Below are 22,653 nucleotides of genomic sequence, written 5' to 3'. Positions count from 1 at the left end.
ATTCTGATTGATGGTCGTGAATAATTTAAATGACGTAAAATGGAAATCGATATTGAGTCTTAAAGTTTAGTTTACTGTGCCCGTCGATGAAAGGTGACGGTAGCAAGGTTTGGACAGGCTCTAAATATCATCAGTTAGAGAGAAAAAAAGCAGGAACGATCATCATGAACCTCACGCAGCGAACAAAACTGTATTTACGAGTTAGAACACATAGCCCGTTAATGAGTTTTTCTACCTCGAGGAATACCAGATATAATTCCTTTTTATAAGAGAAATAAACTAGAAAACTCTTATTTCCACACAGGAAAATAAAAAAGACATTAGTTCCTTCCTATACCCAGAATGCTGTCGTGCCAAAACCAAATTAGGCTTCTTCCGCTAAGCTTAGTATTCCCAGAATGCCCATCCCAATTACAATGAATGCCGGTATACGTGTTTTTTTTTTTACGGGAAAATAATGTATTTAGTTTTCACGTTTCGTAATGAAATTCGCCTAGATACCCTATATTGTGAATGAACCCTTCCAGGAATTAAGGTCAATCACTCTAACCGAGTTTGTTTTTTTAAAAAACATGCAAAAACATAAGAATTTCATATCGTAATTTGCTCTCTCTCGTGTAAAAATAAAACACAAACATTAAAAAATTTTTTCTGTTTGCAAGAAGAGATAGCAATATACCGTTGCTTTGTGCTTCATGCTCCTACAGAATCCTTCTAGATCTGTACAACACTTTTCCAAACCTATTCACAAGATTTCCTGTATGAAGTTTTCATAGCATGAGACCAATAGAAAATGCTAATCTGTTTTGTGTTTTCAGCTAGACCGAGGATTTTGGCGTTTCAGTACGACGAAAATGCCATGTTTGAAACGATACGGTATCAGATTAGCGCATATCCTCCTCCCAGATTGACGTGGTTCAAGGACGACGTCGAAATGAAACCTTTAGGTCCTCCGCAATACAACAATGTAACGCAAGATATCACTGTGGCATTCGAAATGCCGGGGGACTGTTTAAACATCTTCAATACACGGAGCCTGGGTCTGACGCACGGACACTTGTTGCTGAAAACGGAATCCGCCCAGATTACAGGCTTGTACACCATGCAAGCCTCAAACTCCTATGGCACACACAATGCTAGTAAAAAGGTGTTTTTCTACAAGACGAACGCAACTGGTGGATCAGGTACGTGTCTGCATTTTATCATTTATCATATACCTGTGGCCGTTACCCAACTGACAGAGAGGTATCCCATATTTTTCCGCTTAGGATGGTTTGCATATACATCCTCTGAAAACAGGGACTACTTTCAATGTTTACATTCAAAGTGCCTTCTACCGGTCAAAGCCCTGAACCTAGGAATTTGGTATAACGAAACTACAACAACAACATTAAATTGTAAAAAAAAACCCACATTTAATGGTCTTCTTTTAGCACACAAAGAAACGACGAGCATGTTCCTTACAATCGGGGGGGGGGGGGGGGGGAGGTTGAATAACTTTCAAGTCCAAAACTGCCCAAACTTTGATCGCGCTCCCAAATTAACTTGTTATACGCATCAAGCATGGTTAACACCCTGACGTCGAGGCATTTATTAGAGCTCAGTGAAAATATGACTGACCTTCTTGGTGAAAATCTTTAACTTCGTCCCCTAAGCAACCTAAACACAAGGTCGGTCAGATAAATATTCACGTGTTGATCAATCGCATACAGTCGGTGATCTGATCTCGTTTCACTCAGTGTCGAATAAATTTATCATATGAATCCGAAATTTAGGCCTACTGTTTCCATGAACTCGGCGTAATTCTTCTTTCCATCTTCTGGATGTAAACAGTAAAAATAGCAGATATATTCGGCGCTCACACACTCACGACAGCCTATAGTAGTTTCATCATTAATTTCTACCGGTGCGCCATGATCAATGTTCACTGCTCGTTCTGAAAATTTCCAGTGGAGTCACCGGAGCTATACAGCCACACACTATCAGTGGCTACCAGGCCGCACGAGGATGATATTTTCAATGAATGCAGTCTTTACACCCCTGTTGTAGAGCCAAACTTTCAGTTCACTCATCATCATGTACTGTTTCCGTTCTTTTTAAACTACATGTGATTTTAAACAATACCGCACTTTGCTACCATAACCCACGTCTCTCTCACATGACGACAGAGCGTGAGAGAATTCCAGTGGCGTAGGGAAGTGGTGACCTTGTAATAGTCTACGTTCTTGAATATTCACTATATTGATTTATTTTAAATAGTTTGCTATTGAAGCTAATGAAAGAGTAATTTAAAGAACATAATCATATTCGAGCTGAAGAAATTATGCTCATTTATGGATGAACTACATTTTGTCGGTGTAAGATCTCTAGTTGTAGCAAGTCGGTCTACTGATTGATGCAAAAACATGTGTGTTTTGACCACTTATTACGCTTAAATAAAGGTATATGATAAATAGATTATTATAAAAGTGCGCGTTCCGGTATGTTGTATCAGCTCTCGCTGTCTGAGGTCGGCCTGTCGCTCTTCGAGGTCGGCTGATATTACAGGCCGACCTCAGACAACTCCAGCTGATACATTATCGCGGATCACACATTGTAATAATAATCTCTACGTATCAAACACGCATAAATTAGGTCTCCCAGGTATGACAAAAAGTCAAGTCGGTAGTCATTAACATGTGTCATATACTGCAGTGGCGAAAAGTCACCAGTGATCATTATAAACATGTCCATGTATGGCATACCGAGATCTAGAGGTTGTCCGGAATTGCGAAAATCCACGCAATTGACCTTTAACATGTATGGTGTACAAATATTGTTGTGAATAAAAGTCACGCAGGCGGTCATTAACACGTGTCACATACAGATGTTGAGGCTGTCATTCATGGCCAAAAGTCAGACGGAGTGATCATTAATTGTTTTACATATACACATTATGGCGAAATTTTCACCAAGCACTTGAAATTATTCAATCGCAATCTTTCAATAATCCACGGCTTTTCATTAATACAATATACGTTTCTTTTTTAAAAAGAGCAAATCATAGAAGCCTGTGTCAGACGTTTTCGATGACATTATTATATAATATTGTAATTATATTATATTATTGCACCATAAGTTTGTTTCAAAAGTTACACTGGAATGTGTGGTTATGGCTCGGATTTTCTATTTCTGAAGCGGCCCTGCCTGCTTCGTTTTGCACTCTTTCTGCAGATTCTGAAGTATCTCAACGACATAGTCTCCAGTATCACATTTTGTGAAATGTTAGTCATGCACATCATATCCTATACGTTATCTTAACCGTATTAACCACATTTTCTCCAATTTTTTATCTAGTACTATCTTTAACCACATTGTCTCCAGTATTTCATCTTGTATTATCTTAACCACATTGTCTCTAGTAATTCATCTTGTATTATCTTAACCACATTGTCTCCAATATTTCATCTTATGTATTATCTTAACCACATTGTCTCCAATATTGGATTTTGTTTTTATTATCTTACTTACGTGTAATATTCCAGGTCCTCCAAACCCTAATTCTAGTAGACCACACGGTGGACAGAAACCCTTAGTGCCGGCCAATAAGACACGCCCTCAGCAGCCTCCCAAGAAACCCGAAGAGAAAACGGAGAACGTTTCTGCCGCGGACAAGAACAACAATCTGGTATAAAAACCCACCTGATAGGTTTATATTTGTCATCTTGCTTTAAAAGAGCGAGTGAATGTTCGAGGGAGGAAACATTTGGAGCTTGAAATTGTACTGAAATTGCAGACCGTATATGGCAGATGTCTGACTAAACACCACGGCTAACGCATCAGACTGATCTTTCTAGTGATGAAGCGGTAGAACATAATAAATGCTGGAAATCAAACGAAACAAACACAAAAAAACAAGGAATTATCCTCGACAGGACGGCGATGTCCTTTATCGCTGCTTTAAGCATATAAGCTGAAACGTACAGACATCAACCAAATCTCATTCAATGTCTTCCGTTCCTCAGGTGTACGTGGCCATTGCAGTGATACTTGGTGTCGTCCTGACAGTCGTACTTATTGCAGTGCTCATGGTCCGTCGGTACAACAAGCGCTTGACCAGCGACCAAGCCGATTTCGGCATGGCGCTCAGCTCTAACGGCTCCCGGCGACCACTGGTCAAGACCAGCAACGCAGGCTTTGTTCTCTCCAGGAACAGGTCTATCATCGCAAGGGAAACAATGCCACTCAAAGCCGAAAACATCATAGAAAATCCCAATTATTTCCAAAAAAACAAACCCGGATCAAAAGTTTCTGGTAATTATGTTTGGAACTATGTTTACATATTGACCTATTCGTTAATTCTAACGTTTGGGTGTTGTGTTTTTGTTACTGTTGTTGTTTTAACAAAATAAGCGCACTCAAATACAAAGTTAATATAAAATCAACCCACACTCCTTACAGCGTATGTGTCGTCCTCTAGATTTCGCTTTACATCACTGCCACCAATACCAAATTTTGTACAGAAATCTTGAACAACGCCGAGGTCACTCGGGTCACGGTGATGAAGCAGGAAGTGTTGTCGGCAAACAAAAAACAATCCATGTAAACCTTTGTCTCTAACAGTACTTTATACACATGCAGTCTCTTTCTCTAGAGTATGTACAACGGGATTCTAACCAAAACCTAAAACAATTTCATCACAACAGGTGATGAGGCTAAGCTTAAAAAAGCCTACGTACGTCTCACAGGCTCCTAAGGTCTAGCTTGTGTATTGGTGGCAGTAATATAAAGTGGAAGGCAGAGAGCAAGGCATGCGCTGTAAGGAGTATGCAGTCAACCGTGGCTTAACAAGATATCCTATGGATACCACCTTTGTTCTCGTGCCCTTGGTGACTGTATGCGGTATTGCATGCAAAGCCGTTTAGGTGATCATTATGAAGGTAGTTGGGGCGGGGAGGGGGGTGTTGTGCTCCGTGGCTTAGTTGGTTAGCGAGCTGGCGCAGCGTAATGACCCATTAGCCTCTCACCAATGCGGTTGCTGTGAGTTCAAGTCCAGCTCATGCTGGCTTCCTCTCCGGCCGTGCGTGGGAAGGTCTTGCAGCAACCTGCGGATGGTCGTGGGTTTCCCCCGGACTCTTCCCGGTTTCCTCCCACCATAATGCTGGCTGCCGTCGCATAAGTGCAATATTCTTGAGTACGGCGTAAAACACCAATCAAATAAATAAATATATAAATAAAGGTAGTTGGAGATTCCTTGCCTTTTATCAGTGTTTATCATACAGTTTGGGCTCGCTCAGCAGGTGAAGTTCTGGAAAAAGTCCGTCTGTTATTTGCCACTTACTAATGGTTTAATCCATGCACTCTGGGTTTTCTTCACTCATAAAACTGATCCGACGTTCTATCAGTAAATTATTCATGAGTATAGCGTAAAATCAGAATAAAATAAATAACTAAATCATTAGATGTCATTTCGTGGGATTTGATGGGCAAAAAGTTATAAAAATATATGATGTGGGGCTATAACATCTTTGCTCGCATTATGCATATTGGTTTCTCTTGATAATAAGAATTCTTACTAAGTAATGTGGAATTCCTAATACTGTTTCCTGTTTCCAGTGCATTCTCGACATGATATCGCTGAAATACGGTCAATGTCAATTATATCCCATTCAATCACGCATTCTTACCAAATAATCCAGATGGTTTCTTTATAATTTTTCCCAGGCGTTAATTATATCAGAAAAAGTAACATCCGGTTTATCCGTGAACTTGCGGAAGGTGCTTTTGGCCGTGTGTACCTTGGAGTCTGTGAACACCTGACCGAAGAAGACGACTCCACCGTGGTGGCCATTAAAGCTCTGAAAGACAGCGAGAGCGAGGACACGAAACGAGACTTTGAGCGAGAAGCGGAACTCCTTACAAACCTGCAGCATGAAAACATCGTCACTTTTTACGGTGTATGCGCGGAAGACAACCTTTTGATTATGATATTCGAGTACATGGAAAGCGGGGATCTGAACAACTTTTTGAGGTAAGACATGAAGGAGTGATGAGGATGTCATTTTTTGTGTTTGTTTATTTGTTTGTTTGTTTTGTTTTTTTTGATTCGGTATTTTGAACATTTGCAGTAAACCTCAGACAATTTCATCCTTTGTATTTGTTTAAGGTTAAACTTTTCAAGAAAGTCCTCCATTCTCTTCAGAGCTTTGGTCTCGAATACTGAGGTCCTGGGCCTTGAAATTATTTGAGATTTCACACAAACGATGTTTCAGGTTCTTGTCTGCGCCTTTGTTCTTATATAGGGCTATCTCGAGCCCTGGTCGACCCTCTGTCGGCAAGCTAACACTGGATGAGATGTCATGGTTGGTGTCGAACGTAATCCTGCAGTTAGGTGGCACCTTTTAAATGAGACCGATTTGATACAGTAGACAGATATTTTCAAGACAAGCTCGGAATATACAGAAACCATCCAATGAACCAAACTCACCACAAAATATCTAAGAAAAGCTTGTTTCAAACACACCACACCGTACACTGTGCTGCGCGGAGGGGCACGCCTTTGTTCAGTAAGCCAGGTACATGGCATGATCATACGGTGCATGGGCGCGAGAATAATTAGTGCAATAGAACTCATTTGTGTGCAAGTCACGTTCATTTCCCAGCATCATCATACAGAATAAAGAGAAACTGTGACCGTACTCATTGTGAATCGACAAGATGAATTTATTTATTTATTTGATTGGTGTTTAACGTCTTACGCAAGAATATTTTACCTAATCGACGGGGGCCAGCGTTACAGTGAGAGGAAACCGGGCAGAGCCTGGGGGAAAATCCACGTTCATCACACAGGCTGCTGAAAGACTTTCCCACGTACAGATAGGATAAATGAATAGATGGACTATGCTTTGCGCCGAATTGATAGTGTTTCAGTCATATGGTGGCGAAGAGCATGCTTGAATCAAGAAACAGTTTGGTTTTTTTTTTGGAGGACAGATGTAGGCCTAATTAAATGTATCTACTATGTTTTACGTATGTGTATATTGTGGTAAAAAGTACACTATCCATACAGGTACATGTCTAGAAAAACATGTTAATAAATAACGTGCCTTATTTTGAATGTAATATCAAGCCTTGAGATCTAATATATTTCGTATAGATAGTTCTGTATGGTTCATTATCTCGGCCTTCATGGTTGAACACAATGGTCTGGTGGTTTGCAATAGAGCTGTGTGGCCATGTTGGTATCTGAAAGCATCTGATTATCCTGCATTATCTTTAACTGATCATGATAACGTGATATCACGTATCGAATTTACCCGCCATGCGATGAATATCACATGTAAAATCTCACGGCGTTTTATCACACTATGATATTCCACTTTGCGCTGGCCATAGCAACGGGGTCTTTCCTATTGAAGGCTGCTGGCTAAGCATCTACATTTGGCCTACAACGTGATGAATGCAGCGTGGGAAATAGGAACTGATGAACCGAGGTCAGATCGTTTATTTGGAGGCCCGTACATCATTTCTGACCGGAAAGACCAGAGGCTAAGACGACCAAATCACTGACTGTCTGCTTTTTTAATTACCAAATTAGGAGAGATGAAGTTGTGAAAATCGATGATGGCTACCACTAACTTTCCAATCTGGATTGTGGTCAAGCGTCTTCCGCACCCAAGGCTTACCTATGTCCAGCCGAGTAATGAGATAATCATTCGGCTAGCACGACCCGTTCACGCTCTTCCGGTAAACCGCCTGTCTTCAAACATCCGCCAGATATTGACAGATGCACGAAAGCTACTCGCCTTTATTAGTGGTACTACAGAGCAAAAACAAGTACCCTGGGGCGCTTGGCTAGGGCCGAATCCACCAAAGGTTTATGTTTCCCCCGATGGCGAGTTTTCTCTGTCTTTACCTTCCACCCACGCCCTCCTCCAACAAAATCCTTTATGCTTGCAGCTTCACTTAGTCCTCCTTATAAGATATGTTGCCAACTGAACTTCAGTGACCCTGTCATTTGCTTCATATTTATCCCTAAGATTTGTCAAAGAAATTGCCAGAGATTACGACCTGTTGGTTGCTGTGCATTGATTACACGAGAGGGCATGTTGATGAGCTTAAGTTTTTCAAATTAGGCGTTTTTTTCTGAACTGAACATGACGTTGTTAACATTTTTGTACAGCTTTTTATTTTTTAAATTATTTAAGCTTTCACTAATTTTTTTTTCATACATGTCAAATTAATCAAACATGTAATCAGGAGCGAAAGTTCTCACTGATCAAGGTCAACCGGTTTTTTGTTTTCAGCGTCGGTCTGCATAAGCTGATACAAGAGCTGCCGGTTTATTGAAACATTGTAACACTTCACGTTGTATTGATTTATTTGGCGGAATTACCCGATTTAGGGATCAAATGATTGGATTTCCAGAGATTGTATCGAGGTTAGATTTGATGCCCACCGTTGACACGCTGCAACATGTAGCACAATGTACAGAGATAAGACGTGGACGTATGACTTCAGCGGTTCCGTTGTTAGTCTCCAGTTGCTGTGCGTTTGCAGCATGTCTTACTCACGCACTAACCATCCTTTAATTAACGTCTTGAAAAATTGGTCGCCATTTGAGCCGCGCAGATACTGGTTTGCTTGACAAGTCATATAGAGGTCATCAACAAGCAGAAATAGCACGCAACTTGTGATACTCTTTTTCTTAGTTCGTATTTTATTCAAATCAACAGTAATATTTTCGTGCAGTTTTCGTTCATGCCAAGTCTAGGGTAAATGGTTATATACAGATATGTCAAGATATGGATCAAGACATATGGACCAGAGTATGTAAAGGTCTCACATTAATACTTTAAAATGTGCTGTTAGAGAAAACCACCTTGGTGCTAAAATTCATAAGAATTTGCTAGCCGTGTCTCTTGAGAATACACCAATAAAGCAAATCGTAATATTTGGTAAAACAATTCCTTCAGTGTATCGATCGTGACGGAGACTTGGCTGACAACAGCTTTGGCTGGACGAGTCGCATCAACGGCTTCATTTGAAACTATTACCTCGCGGGCAATGAGACCGCCTGTTTCAATCCAGATAACAGCTGGTCTCGGCTGCTGCCTTGTGTCAGGAGGTTTATGAGTTAACTGGCACAATGGCTTGGTTTCTCTGATGCTTTAATAGCATGTATGTGCTTGTGCTTCGTAGCAAAGTACATCTTGCGAGGGAAGAGAAGAGGTTCCTTAATTCAGAAATTACGAGATGATTTACTTGAGCGACTTTCATCCTCAAAGAGTCTAAAATACAGCTAGCACAACAAGATGTGTTCTTAACTTAACGAATTACACATCTGAACCGAGAAATATCCCCGGGAGAAAACTTGAAAGCGTTCATAATTCTACCAGCATCTGTGGTTTTATGTATTAAAAAAATTCAAATCACAGACGTGTAAAAGTACAAACCACTGTGTACCGACATTTAAATTTTAAAAGTTCTTTAAAATGTCCGCATGAACAAAAATGAGTCAAGTGTTTCATATGAAATATGTTTTCGTATAACAAGTAATGTTCAGCCGCATATGGCTTGGTATCGGTGGACCTGCCAGATGCTACAGACTCCTTCGTGCAGATCAAGACGGGCCTTCGTTACTCTATCTCTCTCTAATTGTTGTTAGGGACAAAGATTGCCAATGAAGCAAACCTTGTATGTGATCCGTGACGTCAATGTAATGTGAACTGGAAGTCTGTCGCAAATTGATGAGTAAATAGGATACCAATGTCGTCAAAAAAGCTTTATTGGCCGCACAAATTAGATTGGAACAAAAACGCGAGAAAAAGAATGAAAGAAGCCCTATTTACGCGCTGAAGTGCTTTTGGAAGGGTGTTTAATTTTGACCGTGTTTTTGTGTCGTTTTTATGTTGACGTGTGCTTTTTATATCTCCTCACATATTTGCCCTGAATGTCTTTCAGTGAAATCATATACTACAGCAGCTGTTCTCCACGACCTTCTCATTTTTCCCCCTTATTACAGCAACCGTGAATGTCAATATGACAGACAGCTCCCGTCTTCAAGTGAAATTCTATACTTGCCACTCCCATACGTCAGGACCATTAGGGCGAGATAATAAGTCGAATTTTCACCGCAACTTCTTGCCAACTACCAAAGTGTCGTCGCTGCTCTGGGTTTACTCAGCATTTTGAAGTATTCTGTATTGTGAATTTCTAGAACACACGTTTTATTGGTAATTTTCATGGCGGTGAAAGATCAGTCAGAGATACAAATTACAGAAAGACAAACGTTTGACAAAGTGATTTATGGAAGCAAATATCGAGAGAAATCATTTGATTGGTGTTTTACGTCATACTCAAGAATATTTCACTTATACGCCCGGCGGCTAATAGGTCTACAGTGCTAACAAGCTACATGTCACCTCACTCAACGCAGTACACATATGAACCCTCAGAGATACCCCTGGGGATAAACACGGAAGCGTAATTCCCAGAGCTGCCACTACATTTTTATATTTAAAAACTGAAAGATAAAAGAGCTTTGCATCACTAAAATCCCAGGCGCTGTTGAGTAGGCATAGGCGCCAACAACGACAATAACACTTTCATGACATTCGCCACGCTTCGTAATGTTTCGTGTAGAATGAGGGTTTGATTGTCGAAAACCTCCAACCTAACAGACAGGGCTAAAGTAGGTAATGATACATAACACTATCGTGGTAGGGCACGTGACCACCTATAATCAGGTTAAATTCAGTCACACACTCAAAACAGCACACGAAAAGGCTAATTTGAACTCGGAGAATTTTAAATGAACTCAATGATTGAAACTTAAGCACTTCATGAAACTTTAACACCTATTTGAAAGTGGCTTTATTATTCGTCCTTAAATATCTTAAAACTAACACGAACAGCAAAAACGGTGGAATGCAACAGTTTTCTTTTACCCTTACTTGAAAGAAAATACAAAATAATTCAGCGTCAGTTGAAAATTATTGGAAACCAAGTCCAAACATATTCATGGTCCCTATAAAATATAGATAAATACTTGGTTTCTATGGTAAATTTTGTAGGGATTACATTTTGTACGCAATTGATACAGCTGAAGGGGTCCATTAAGCAAAACATGGAACTCGGCATTTTGTTTAGTCCAAAACAAAAACTAAAAAAGGGAGTAAGGCTTTCACAAGTAGTTTAGCATATCGTTTTCACTTGTCTTTCCTCTGACATTTGCATCATTGTTTGTTTCTATTCGCTTGAAGTCAATTCTCAGAAACCGCCGAGTGTAATTGTTTTGCACTTACCCGCCCATACATCGGCTGTGCAAACAACAGATCGAATGCAACAGCTGGCCATCGCAGCATAAGAGTGAGAACATAACAAAATCTGTGGTCTTTGAGTGTTTATAAAAGCGGTGGCTTTCTGCAAGAGTAATGCTGTTGATCGATCATTTATTAATAAGACCGTGAATTTGAGAACGAGGCAGTTTGGAGATTCAGCGATTCAGTTCATACGTGATTTGCTATAATGTGTATTTATGTGTCGTTTATAGTGTGATGTTTATAGTGCTGTATTGTCTGTTTGCATCAAGCCGTTTATAGCGTGATCTGCTGTAATGTCCGCTTACATTATGCCGGTTAGCTAGAAATAAGGTTTAATGGCAGCTTAGATGTTATGCTGCTTTTAAATTTTAAGTTTTTAAAATGATACCAAAATGGCTATCATAATCATGAATGACCTGACACCATTAGCTAGGCCTAATGTCGATGGGGGCTCTTCGAACAGACGTTTTGCATAAGCAGAATAGCCTTATCGTCAGCGATGCTATCAGATAAATAGATTAAAGGACCAAGTAAAATGAAATGAGCATCAGGAAAAAGAGCACTGGAAACCGTATCTGAAACTATTATTATCTGATTTAAATGCAATCACTTTACGTACCCTTTTACAAAAGTACGTGTGCAGTACATGGAATAATTCGTATGTAAGGCGGAAAACCCCAGTCGACTAAAGAAAATAGATCTAAACTTGTTTTCTGCTATAGTACCGCAGTTAAAATGCACCCTTATACAGCAAAGAACAACAGACTACACTGTCTGAGACGGCATGGATAAAGGCATACGAAGGTTCCTCCCACTTACCTACAACCTACATATTATTCTTAGACGTAGTGGCAGTTCCTCCAACCTAGACATATCTAACACAAATCATCATATGCATTACTGAATTGGCCCCAATGTGGTGCTAAACCCCAATCATTCATTCGTTCTAACACACACACACACAAAATGTGTTTTGGTTTTCGCAGGCGAAATGGTCCCGACGCAGCCTTTCTTTGCAAAGGTCATATAAACATAGAGCAGTTGACAATACCCCAGTTACTTCACATCGCCCTGCAGATTTCCATCGGTATGGAGTACCTGGCTTCTCAGCACTTCGTCCACAGAGATCTGGCCACGCGGAACTGCTTGGTTGGAGACAAACTCAAAGTGAAGATCGGCGACTTTGGCATGTTACGGGATGTGTATAGCACGGATTACTACAGGGTAAGTATGCATATAGAGATATCAAGGGCTGATTCCACAAGGCCATTTCGGACTTAAGTTAAAACTTGAAATACAATTCCAGACATTATTTGGGGGGCTATAGAAATTAAAATTTTGACAACCCTATATAAATGTTACCTAGACAAAAATGTCAAATTTTCGAACCAAACACTAAGCATTGTGTCGAGGTTTAAAAAAATAACAAGTCAGAAATGGCATTGTGGAATCGACCCCATATAGAACTTTGTCCCAAATCCATGCATACCTCCCACAGACTACATGCAGTTTAATGTATATTGTAACAGACGCAACCACGAGTACGGCAGAGCGTTCCATATTTCAGCATAATGTTTGTCATCCTCAGCTGATTTATACAATATGTGTACCCTGATAAAGGCATTAGTACTAAACACTGTACCATCATGTATATCGTATATCTGGAGTTATGTATACATACATTTATATTGGTTCATAAAGCTTAGCACGCCCTGATTTTAATTGCCAAATGTTGTTCGACTATACCATATAGACTGTTATAATTGATTATACCGTTACAAAGTTGCGGGCGTCACAAAGTAGTCGCTGATCTGGTTTTGGAATCTGTGCTGCTCTTATATCATACCTGTATGGTGGCATCGAGCATGACTTTCCGGTAAGGTACCACTACGAATATGTGGGCACGTTAAGCACCAAACAAATTAAACAATAAATGATCAAAGCGACACTAGTTTTAGAGTCAGGGGTTTACCTTCTGGCCCCGGATCACGAAACGATCTAACATTTAAGTCAAATTTTCAGTCATTAAACTTTGTACGTTCATTTCCGTTATTTTAGCTGAAATTTATCTTAAACCAGAATTTAGGTTCTAAACCAATAATTTGACCTTGTTACGGAAGAAATAACAATTTTAAAGTATATGGAAATTTTGACTTAAATCTAAACTCGCTTAGTGATCCCGTGGCCTGGGTGACATCTCCATAGGCTTGTAACGTTTAATTGCTATAGGGCAAACTAAGTCAATGACTAAAATTCTGTATCGTTGTCTTGTAATGCAGAAACGAATTCAATATTCACCCATAAATTTTAAGGTTGGTGGCAGTACGATGTTACCTGTGAGATGGATGCCTCCGGAGAGCGTCATGTACCGGAAGTTCACTGTCGAGTCGGACGCGTGGAGTTTCGGTGTCGTAATGTGGGAAATTTTCACTTACGGCAAACAACCCTGGTACGAGCTATCCAATCACGAGGTATGTATTTTCTTATATCTTTTTCTTACTTTCACAATTCATAAAACATGAGGATGTATAGTTCAGGTGCCACGATATAAATGCAGTTTTTGTGGTAAGCTCTTTGTCATCTTGTGTGAGTTGCCCGAGTCGTGTATGCCCGAGTCGTGTAAACTTGATTCCCTACCGTTTGGAATAATTTCGGGCTCATTTTAAATTATCGATATTTTAGCACGCGATATTTTAGCATACATCGAGGAAAAAGGTCCGCAGCTTCGATAGATTTCGTAAGACACACAATTTGAATTGTGGTATGATATGTATGAATAAAAAACCTTACAGCGACAATATTTTCTTTATATATTTGAATGGTATTTAACACCGTAGTGGAGAATTTTTCGGTTACATGACGGCGGTCTGATTTATGGTTTGAGAAAACCAGCAAGTCTCGAAATGAAAACGGAAAAGACGTCACAAGAACACCGCTAAATCGAACACGTAGGAATTATTTTCGGATAAGGGTTCAGCAACATTACATATCAGATATTGTTTTTGAGGTTATTTTACTTTGGTGCAGTATTACATGAATTATGTTAAAAGCTTATACTAAGAGCCGTCTTTCCGTGTCACTTTTACCCGCAGGTATTGCAGCACATCCAGAACGGCAACCTGTTGGAATGCCCCCGCTACTGCCCCGAGGAAGCTTACGCTATTATGCTTGACTGTTGGAAGCGACAGCCTCAAGACCGGCTTACCATGAAAGAGATTCGTCTTAAACTGGATAAGATGTGCTTATCTGAGCCTACCTACCTGGATCTGATAGCCTGAGCTTCTGGCTCAAGCAGTTCAAGGCTATTGGGCAGACCCGGAACATATCTCCAGTTTATCCCTGGATTTTTCATCTCGACTCTTGGTTAACATGGTTTCTTCTCCAGTCCTAAGCCTATTTGTGTTGTCCTGAGATCTCCACTCCCAACCCAACTCCCCACAAAGACGCAGCCTTATGGCGCTGGCCTTTGTATAGCCTGGCGTTAAGGCGGCCTCCTCATATCGCCAAATTCCTCAACACAAACAAATCACGTCGGCTCTTTGTTACGAGCAGCCATGGTGATGTTTTATTTTTTACACGTCCATATAAATATCATGTATATAGAACAGTATTGCCATATTTGATAATATGCATGCATGTTGTACAGCTTAACTGTAACTATTACCTTGCCCTCTCTCATACAACTGAAGTACATCCATATGAAATCTCAAGTAGGTCCCTATACCAACTGGTGACTATCTCCATTGTATGTAAAAATGACTATCAGAAGTGCGATCGGATAAGTCATTCTAAAATCATGATACATGACAATGCGCATTTCCCTAGCCCTATGTTCCTTGTTACCTGAAGGCCTTATAGTTAACTGATGTAAAAAGTGAAATCTTATGTCGGAGTGAATCCAGGATCATGGCAAATTGGAGCAGCAGTCTATATCCCAAAGCATACGAAAAGTCTTCATCCCTGTTTATACGTGTAATAGTTAACTGATATCAAAAGTGCAGTCTTATCTCTGAATCACTTCATTTGCAACAGTAAAACAGCGCAGCGTTTATGGTCAAAAATGTCGTATATATATAAGTAAATTATTTGTAACTTGTCGCACAAATCACATAAACTCACGGCGTTATAACTTAAATAACGTTTTTACGAAAAAAAAACATGTAAATGGATTTTTTGAAGATTTATTTCAGAAAGCCTAACTTAAATTTTGTTTGTATATATGTATATATGGATGAACGTATGATGTGGACAAATCTGCTGCTTTGCGTGTCTGGTTTTTACGTGGGCTCAATCATGGCCTGTGGTAACTATACGTCCAAACCAAAGTCCCAAACATCCCCTTCACATAATGCAGGTTGTTTGCCGTCGATACTGTATGGATGACTGTTTTTTTACCCATAAACTCGACACATGCATGGATATTCTGTTAAATCTAAAAAAAAATACGAAATAAAGAAGAAGAAAAATACCCTCATGGCAACAGATGGTTTGATGAAAGGAGTTTTATACGTTCGACTATTCCATTTTTTGTCACTTTTATTTACATAAGCAGTTATGAAATCGATTCCCAGGTTTCTACTATTCCTGGTAGGTATACATATATGCGAATATTCTGGGACATCAAAGAAGAATTTGCCTTATGCTATTGGGCACTCACTGTACATTGTTATGAGATTGGGACTATTTAGGTGGGTGAGGGGTTTGGGGAGATAATCGAACTGTTTTTGTCAAGGGAACCTGTGAATGTGTATCGTCTATAACAGTACACACATGGCCCAGTGCAGCGTATTTCTGTATATAACCTATATAAATGTATATTTTTTTGTACATATATAAATACACACATATATACATATATATATACATGCATTTGCATATACTCGTTATAATGTTGTGACATCGAGCAGTAGATAAAATTTAAAGTAATTTTGCTTGAGAGGGACGCGTCTAATTTATTATCCTGCTAGGGATGACGGGCCAGCGGTGCACTGTAAGATTATTACAAGCCGAAAGTGTTTACGATAAAGCACATTTTTTCTGAAAGAATAATATCTGCCAGGCATTTACAAAACAATGTGTTTTATATTTAAACACTTTCATTTTACAGTGTAATGACAGTACTCACAACATTCCACCTTTATAATCACTGAGCCCACAGCGGCATGTCCATGTTCCTGCTAGTGTTTAGGTGTATACGTACACACATATATATATATATATATATATATATATATATATATATATATATATATATATATATATAATAATATATACCGGTTAAATTGTCCAATTCTTAACTAATAGTGCTTAGCAGAATTTATGACTCTGCCACGTAGTGCTAAATGGACACATATATACGGGTGAAAATAATCAGACTGTTTATATGTATGTATATGTATATATATTCATCCGCACGCAAATGATATATTTCCTTTGCGTTTCCTAGAGCTGTTGTGTTTAGGGTTGTTATACATGAATAAAAATAGACGTCTGCCTTTAATCAAGAAACAGGAACGCAGTTAATGGCTATAGCCATGCCATCCACCTATAAAGTAATTTACGAAACGATGTCTGTTATCCCATTGCTGTCATGATCATGCACACTGCCTTGTACAATGTAAACATTATATTAGTTTGAGGTAACATATCATATTTTTCTCATTGCTATTTATGAATTTCTGTTGTTCTCTTCAACCCATGTCCAATGATAATTATTTATAATGGCCATTATCTATAATTACAGCGATTGTACACTTGAGGTATGCCATTATCCAGATTTACAGCGATTGTAGGCTTGAGGTATGCCATTATCCAGATTTACAGCGATTGTAGGCTTGAGGTATGCCATTATCCACATTTACAGCGATTGTAGGCTTGAGGTATGCCGTTATCCACATTTACAGCGATAGTGGGCTTGAGGTGTTCTATGTCCCAGTCTGTGTATCTTAACTGTACGGCAATTTAATTATTAGTGAGGTAAACGTAAAAAAAGTATTTCTTTCCGCCATGCGAGCCGATTGTAGAATGTCTGCAATTGCTACAGTGTGGATGTGTCTAGCCTTTTTATTACCCTTCACAATCATAAGTAAAAGCTCAAATGATGTTTGATGTTTGATAAGCACGTCAGCTGATACCCAAGTCTTCAAATCAAATCAACCAATCAGAATTGATTTTAGACGAGTAGAAAGCTTATTTTTGTCTGTACACGTATATTTTTGTTAATCAGATCAATCATTATGTTCTGTGGGCCTGAAAGTCATCGACTACTACTCTTGACCCAAGACTTCAATTCAAACCAACCAATCTGAAATGGTTTTCAATGAGTAGGAAGCTGATGCATAGTCTCTGCACGTACAGTCGCCAATCAGATCGATGGTTGCGTTTTGTGGACTTACCAATCACCGAGTACCACTCTGTGAAATGGCACGCAAGGACAATGATGTCTCAATAACTAGATTTGGAATTCCTTTCAGAAACAATTAGAATGCCGATTGAAGATGGTGAAAAGCTGACTTGTCACAGTCATGTTCCACATGAATGGCACTCAACAGCGGCTCCGATCTTAGATATTGTGGAGATTGCCTTCTGTTAGGATTTGATTTAAGGGGTTTCCATCGGCCACTTCAGGCAACGTCAAAGCCAGCCTGTGGACTTATCCCAAGTTGAATTGGCTATCGTGTGTCATACCGAACCAGGCTATATCCGCATATAATATGGGCTGACAAGCATCCTCTCAAAGTACATGTATCGTACAGACAAACGTCGCCCCATGCTCGTCATCAGCGCATACCGTACTTACTATTTAAGTAAGTAAAATTCACCACATAGCTTTGCATTCTAGGTTGTATATAGCTAGTTCCCTTCAAAACGGTGTGATTAAGGGATTCATCATCAAAATCTGCTCTTTAGTGTTTCATCCCAAACTATGATTTCAAATTTCATAAATCTGGACATAGGATACACTGCGCATGCTCCATTCTCTACGCGTATTTCACGTTACTAGAATCCCAGTGCGACACACGTGATCTTGTTTCGGTTTAGTGTTGCCCCTTCTCGCGCCGATCTATATAACCAGTGTTCATCAATAAAAACACTGTGACCCCTGTCACCTCGGCTATGGTAAAGATTTCTGCGTGAAATTTGTTAGAGTTGTTAGTATAAGGAGAGGCGCATGCACTGAAGAAAAGTGTATGTCTTGGATGAGTTACAGTTCCCTAGGCTATGATTTGAAGGATAGGCCGTTTGCATGTGTTATACCAGTTTTTTAATTATATGATATCCTCGTTTTAAGTTTATCTTGGCTGTTATTTCTTGAATGTGAACAAGGCTAAAATATACTGCGAGAAATTTTGTCAAATTGTAGAACTTATTCCACATCGAAGCAGAAATGAACTGTATATGTTACAAATAAGAGCTGGGTAATGATGCGGGGAACATAAAGTGGCGGTACATCCGGTTCCGCTACGCGCGTGCTGCTCTCAAAGTTTTCACAGTCGGTGGTTTCCCTACCATATTGCTTATTCTGTATAGCCCTCCATGAGTTTTACAAACAGTGCTTTTAATGTAAATAAAAGATAGATAAAATTCTCACCATAGGTTTATCAGTGTTTTCAAGGAAAGTAGCCTATATAGTACAGCGGCAGTTTGGGGTCTGTCGGCATTTCCGGTATTGCATCACTTCATATATATTCGTGTTCACGCATGCGCGTGTTCTCGTGGTTGATATATAATAATGACATGTTAACTGTAACTGAAATCGGCCAGCTCTTAAACGTGACTTATACAGCTCAGGGTCTCCTTCAGTGCGAAGTACTGGATCTTACTTCAGCTAGTATGGTCTTAATCCCCAAGGTTCTGTCAAAAAAAAAAACAAAGAAAAAAAAAACAAAAAAAAAAAAAAACAACAACAATATTTTACTTTTTTTTAATCATTTGTATTTTTACTTGTTACACTAAAACTAACCCAATCGTATAATTTACGCAAATGTCTTTGGGGCTTTTCCTCCCAAGTTATTCCAAGTAATCCGAACACGCAAATAGTAAATGTCTATAAAACAACTTAATTTGTTATGTCTGTCCATAGATATACATCTTATATTATATGAAAAACGGTTCGTCTTCGAGACTTTCGAAACTTTTAGATAAAGCAAGAAAGTGCGAGATAATAATAACGTGTATACAATAAGCTTTAAACAGAAACCTTAAGTCTGATCATTGTACAGCTGATGAATCGCTCAGTTCAGTATCACTTTTCCATTGCCTGTAATTTGGTTCGATTGAATTTCATTATTAGCAGCGAATGTACATGTATATGAAGCAAATGTGATATTCCATACAGAACTGATGTTATTATGACATATACAGCCTTGATATTATACGGGAAACGGTTGTTGTTGTTTTTTTCTTTGTTGGAATATTGTGAATAAATTATTTATTATATCCTGAAACATTGTCCTTCTGTGCATTGACTCTTCTTTGTTAATTAGACTGATTGGTGTTTAACGATGCTTTTCGCTGACACATGAATAGTCAGGCTTTCTACTGGTGTTTCCTTTTTCGCCAAACATAAGGCTAGCACTTTTAGAATACGAAAAAGGAACGAAAGAAAGAAGTCAATATTGACGACATGGGAAAGAGGGCTGGACTAGGGTGAAATGCCTGATTTTAATATGTACATATGGTAAATGATAATGACTGCCTCACATTTAAGGCATGGAAAATCTTGACATTTTTTCTGGCCAATAACTGACACAAACGTAATGATTTTCTTCGGTTGGTTTTAATCCTAGTCCAGCAAAATTACATGTCACTAAAAAGTAAAAGTTTGGTATATTGCTTTCACAGTGAATATGTTAAAAAGTAATTTTTTTAGTGTTTTTTCGCAACTTTGAGATTCGCGCCAAAACCCGCTTGCACTTGGTAATTTCCTTGGCCCTGGACTATGACGTAACAAGCATAGAAAAGCATAAGAATGATGTGGTTGAGCTATGCGAAGACAATCATATACTCTCATATGCCCTCATATACCCTCATATACCCTCATATGCCGTCATATACCCTCATATACCCTCATATACCCTCACATGCCCTCATACGCCCACATATACCCTCACATGTCCTCATATACCCTCACATGTAAACATATGCCCTCATATACCCTCATATACCCTCTTATGCCCTCATATACCCTAATATCTTTGTAAACTTCAATCAATGTATAATTGTCACCAAATCATTTTATCCGGTCTTGACCCAGTCTGAGTCAGCGACCGAACCTTTATTCAAATGGCCTGAAGTAGCTCAGTGGTTTTATGAAATTTTATGTTTAGTAAAGCGAATTATGCGGTGCCAAAATCCATAAGTGTCGATAGTATGCGTTCCATTTTGCTATAGAGCTGTAGAGCTGTAGAGCCTGATCAGCTATCTATTCATGACTTCAAGCCATCCATGCCATGCTCTGTAGGCTCAACCGGCAAGTGCACAGTGCACATAAAAATACCTCATTCTTCATACCTCATCAAAACAGTTCAAATTCGTATTAATTTTACATTCCTCATGTGAATGTGTGTAGTTATGCTCCATTTTACAAAAACTGTCATAATCGCATTATCGCTGAACCAGCGCTTTAAAATTTATTTATATGATCCCGAGATAGTCCGTCAGAAATTTACTCGTTTAAAAATGGTTTATACACAAAGAAAATTCTATAGACGAATGTGACGTCACTTCAATAAAATGTGGTCTGAAAAGGCCACCGTAGTTAATAAAAATAATACAATAATAATTTACATGCTTTCTATGGCACAGCAAACATTCTGAAATAAAAGAAATGACAATAGTTTGAGTAACAGATCTGTTTCGCGATTTAAATGGCACTGATCTCGTCTCGTCGTTCATGTTCTCTTTACAGATGTGTAATGCGTTCGTGGTCAGCACAGAAATGGCACAGCATAAGTACTAGTTTTGTAAGTTACCAAATAAAAGATGAAAATGTATACGAAGCAATAAAATAAAATAAAATCCAGCATAGGTTTATGTTTATGTTTAGTTAAAATTGGTTGTGATATAGCAACTGTAATAACAATCGATTGGTCATCTTGATATCTAATGCAATGGCATTTACGTATGTGGTATTTGAGATACAAAACAAGGCAGCGATCAACAAACTTATTTGTATCATTACTTGCCTTAATCAAAAGGTTCAGAACTTGAAATAATTAAGTACACACAACTACGCTAAAATAATCTTGTCCCCAAGATGTCTAACTGGAAGCACGTTTTTGAATTCATATTACCTTTAGGGTCGTTGTAAGGGTATGGTCCCTGTCCACACACCAGCTATCGTAGCGTAGTTGGCAGTCCGTCTGCTTAAACAGTGTCAACAGGGCTCAATCAAGAATCGAGTCACAACTGAGACCGTGACAGTCTTGGTACCACCCGGTTCAGCACAGGAAGAATACGCCAAGTTCCCGGTGTCAGTATAAAGTGAATGTGATACTTCACCTTCGTGATATGGCCGAAATAATGTTGAAAGCGACACTAAACCCTAATCAAAGCAAAACAAAAAACCTTGTCCAAATAGGAATCAGGGTTAAATTCATTATGTTGTCGGAGCTGTAAATATGTCTTATGGAACGTGTCTTCCAGTAGGGTGTCACTGTAGACTGTGGCTGGGTGGAACGTTATGTGTTGAAAACAGTTTTTCTAGGTTAAGAAACTAGGTCGATTTGAACGGTATTGAGGCACTTCCACGGTGATTATCAGGTGCTGTGAGTTTCTTTTGTTTAATCGAAAAGGACATTGGAAACACTGCATTGACAGTTCTTCATGCGGATTGTGTTTGGAATTCTATGGCGTAACCAGATTGTTGTAGATTATCTTCGTGATCTTTAGGAAAAAAAATTGCCATAGAGTATGGGTTTCTGGGTTTTATTGCCGAAGCCGAACTCTAAATGTCTCCGTCAAGATGTGAACGAAAATATTGTTGAAAGCAAGATAAAAGCTTAAGCAAAGCAAAACTTTGTGTAAGCCTGACAGAAACAAAGACAACGTTTCAATGGCAAAAAGTAACAAAACTTGCTGGTCCGTGTCGTACACCAAACGACCTCTCTCGTTCATATCTTCGTATCCATCACGACAACCATAAAGCAGACTTTGGCGTGTGTAAAGCAGATGCTTTTGTCTGTTGAGGAGACCGGTGTGCTCGACGTGTAGGATTGTGTGAGGCTTGGTCATGATACAGTCACAGAAAGATGAGTCGAGGGGCTTCCGGCTACACTGGAAACAGTCATCTCCAAGATCTGGCGATATCCTGTAAGAGCCTGGCCAAATCCCACTTGACATATCTCTG

At 39.2% G+C, this 22,653-nt stretch overlaps 1 protein-coding gene across 1 annotated transcript in view; it reads left to right on the top strand.

The window, feature by feature from the left end:
- LOC135473295 (NT-3 growth factor receptor-like) overlaps window positions 1-14,581 on the top strand; it is a 46,596-nt gene extending 32,015 nt beyond the window's left edge. The window contains exons 6-12 of the mRNA XM_064753142.1: window positions 819-1,184; window positions 3,525-3,667; window positions 4,005-4,293; window positions 5,704-6,010; window positions 12,290-12,527; window positions 13,616-13,774; window positions 14,396-14,581. Of these exons, the coding sequence (XP_064609212.1) occupies window positions 819-1,184; window positions 3,525-3,667; window positions 4,005-4,293; window positions 5,704-6,010; window positions 12,290-12,527; window positions 13,616-13,774; window positions 14,396-14,581 (1,688 nt within the window). The remainder of the gene's footprint in view (window positions 1-818; window positions 1,185-3,524; window positions 3,668-4,004; window positions 4,294-5,703; window positions 6,011-12,289; window positions 12,528-13,615; window positions 13,775-14,395) is intronic.
- Window positions 14,582-22,653: the final 8,072 nt, after the last annotated feature.

This window comes from Liolophura sinensis, chromosome 8 (genome assembly GCF_032854445.1).
Source record: "Liolophura sinensis isolate JHLJ2023 chromosome 8, CUHK_Ljap_v2, whole genome shotgun sequence".
NCBI classification, from domain to species: Eukaryota; Metazoa; Mollusca; class Polyplacophora; order Chitonida; family Chitonidae; genus Liolophura; species Liolophura sinensis.
Note: the sequence above shows the minus strand (reverse complement) of the source record. Positions and strands in the feature narration are given on the sequence as shown.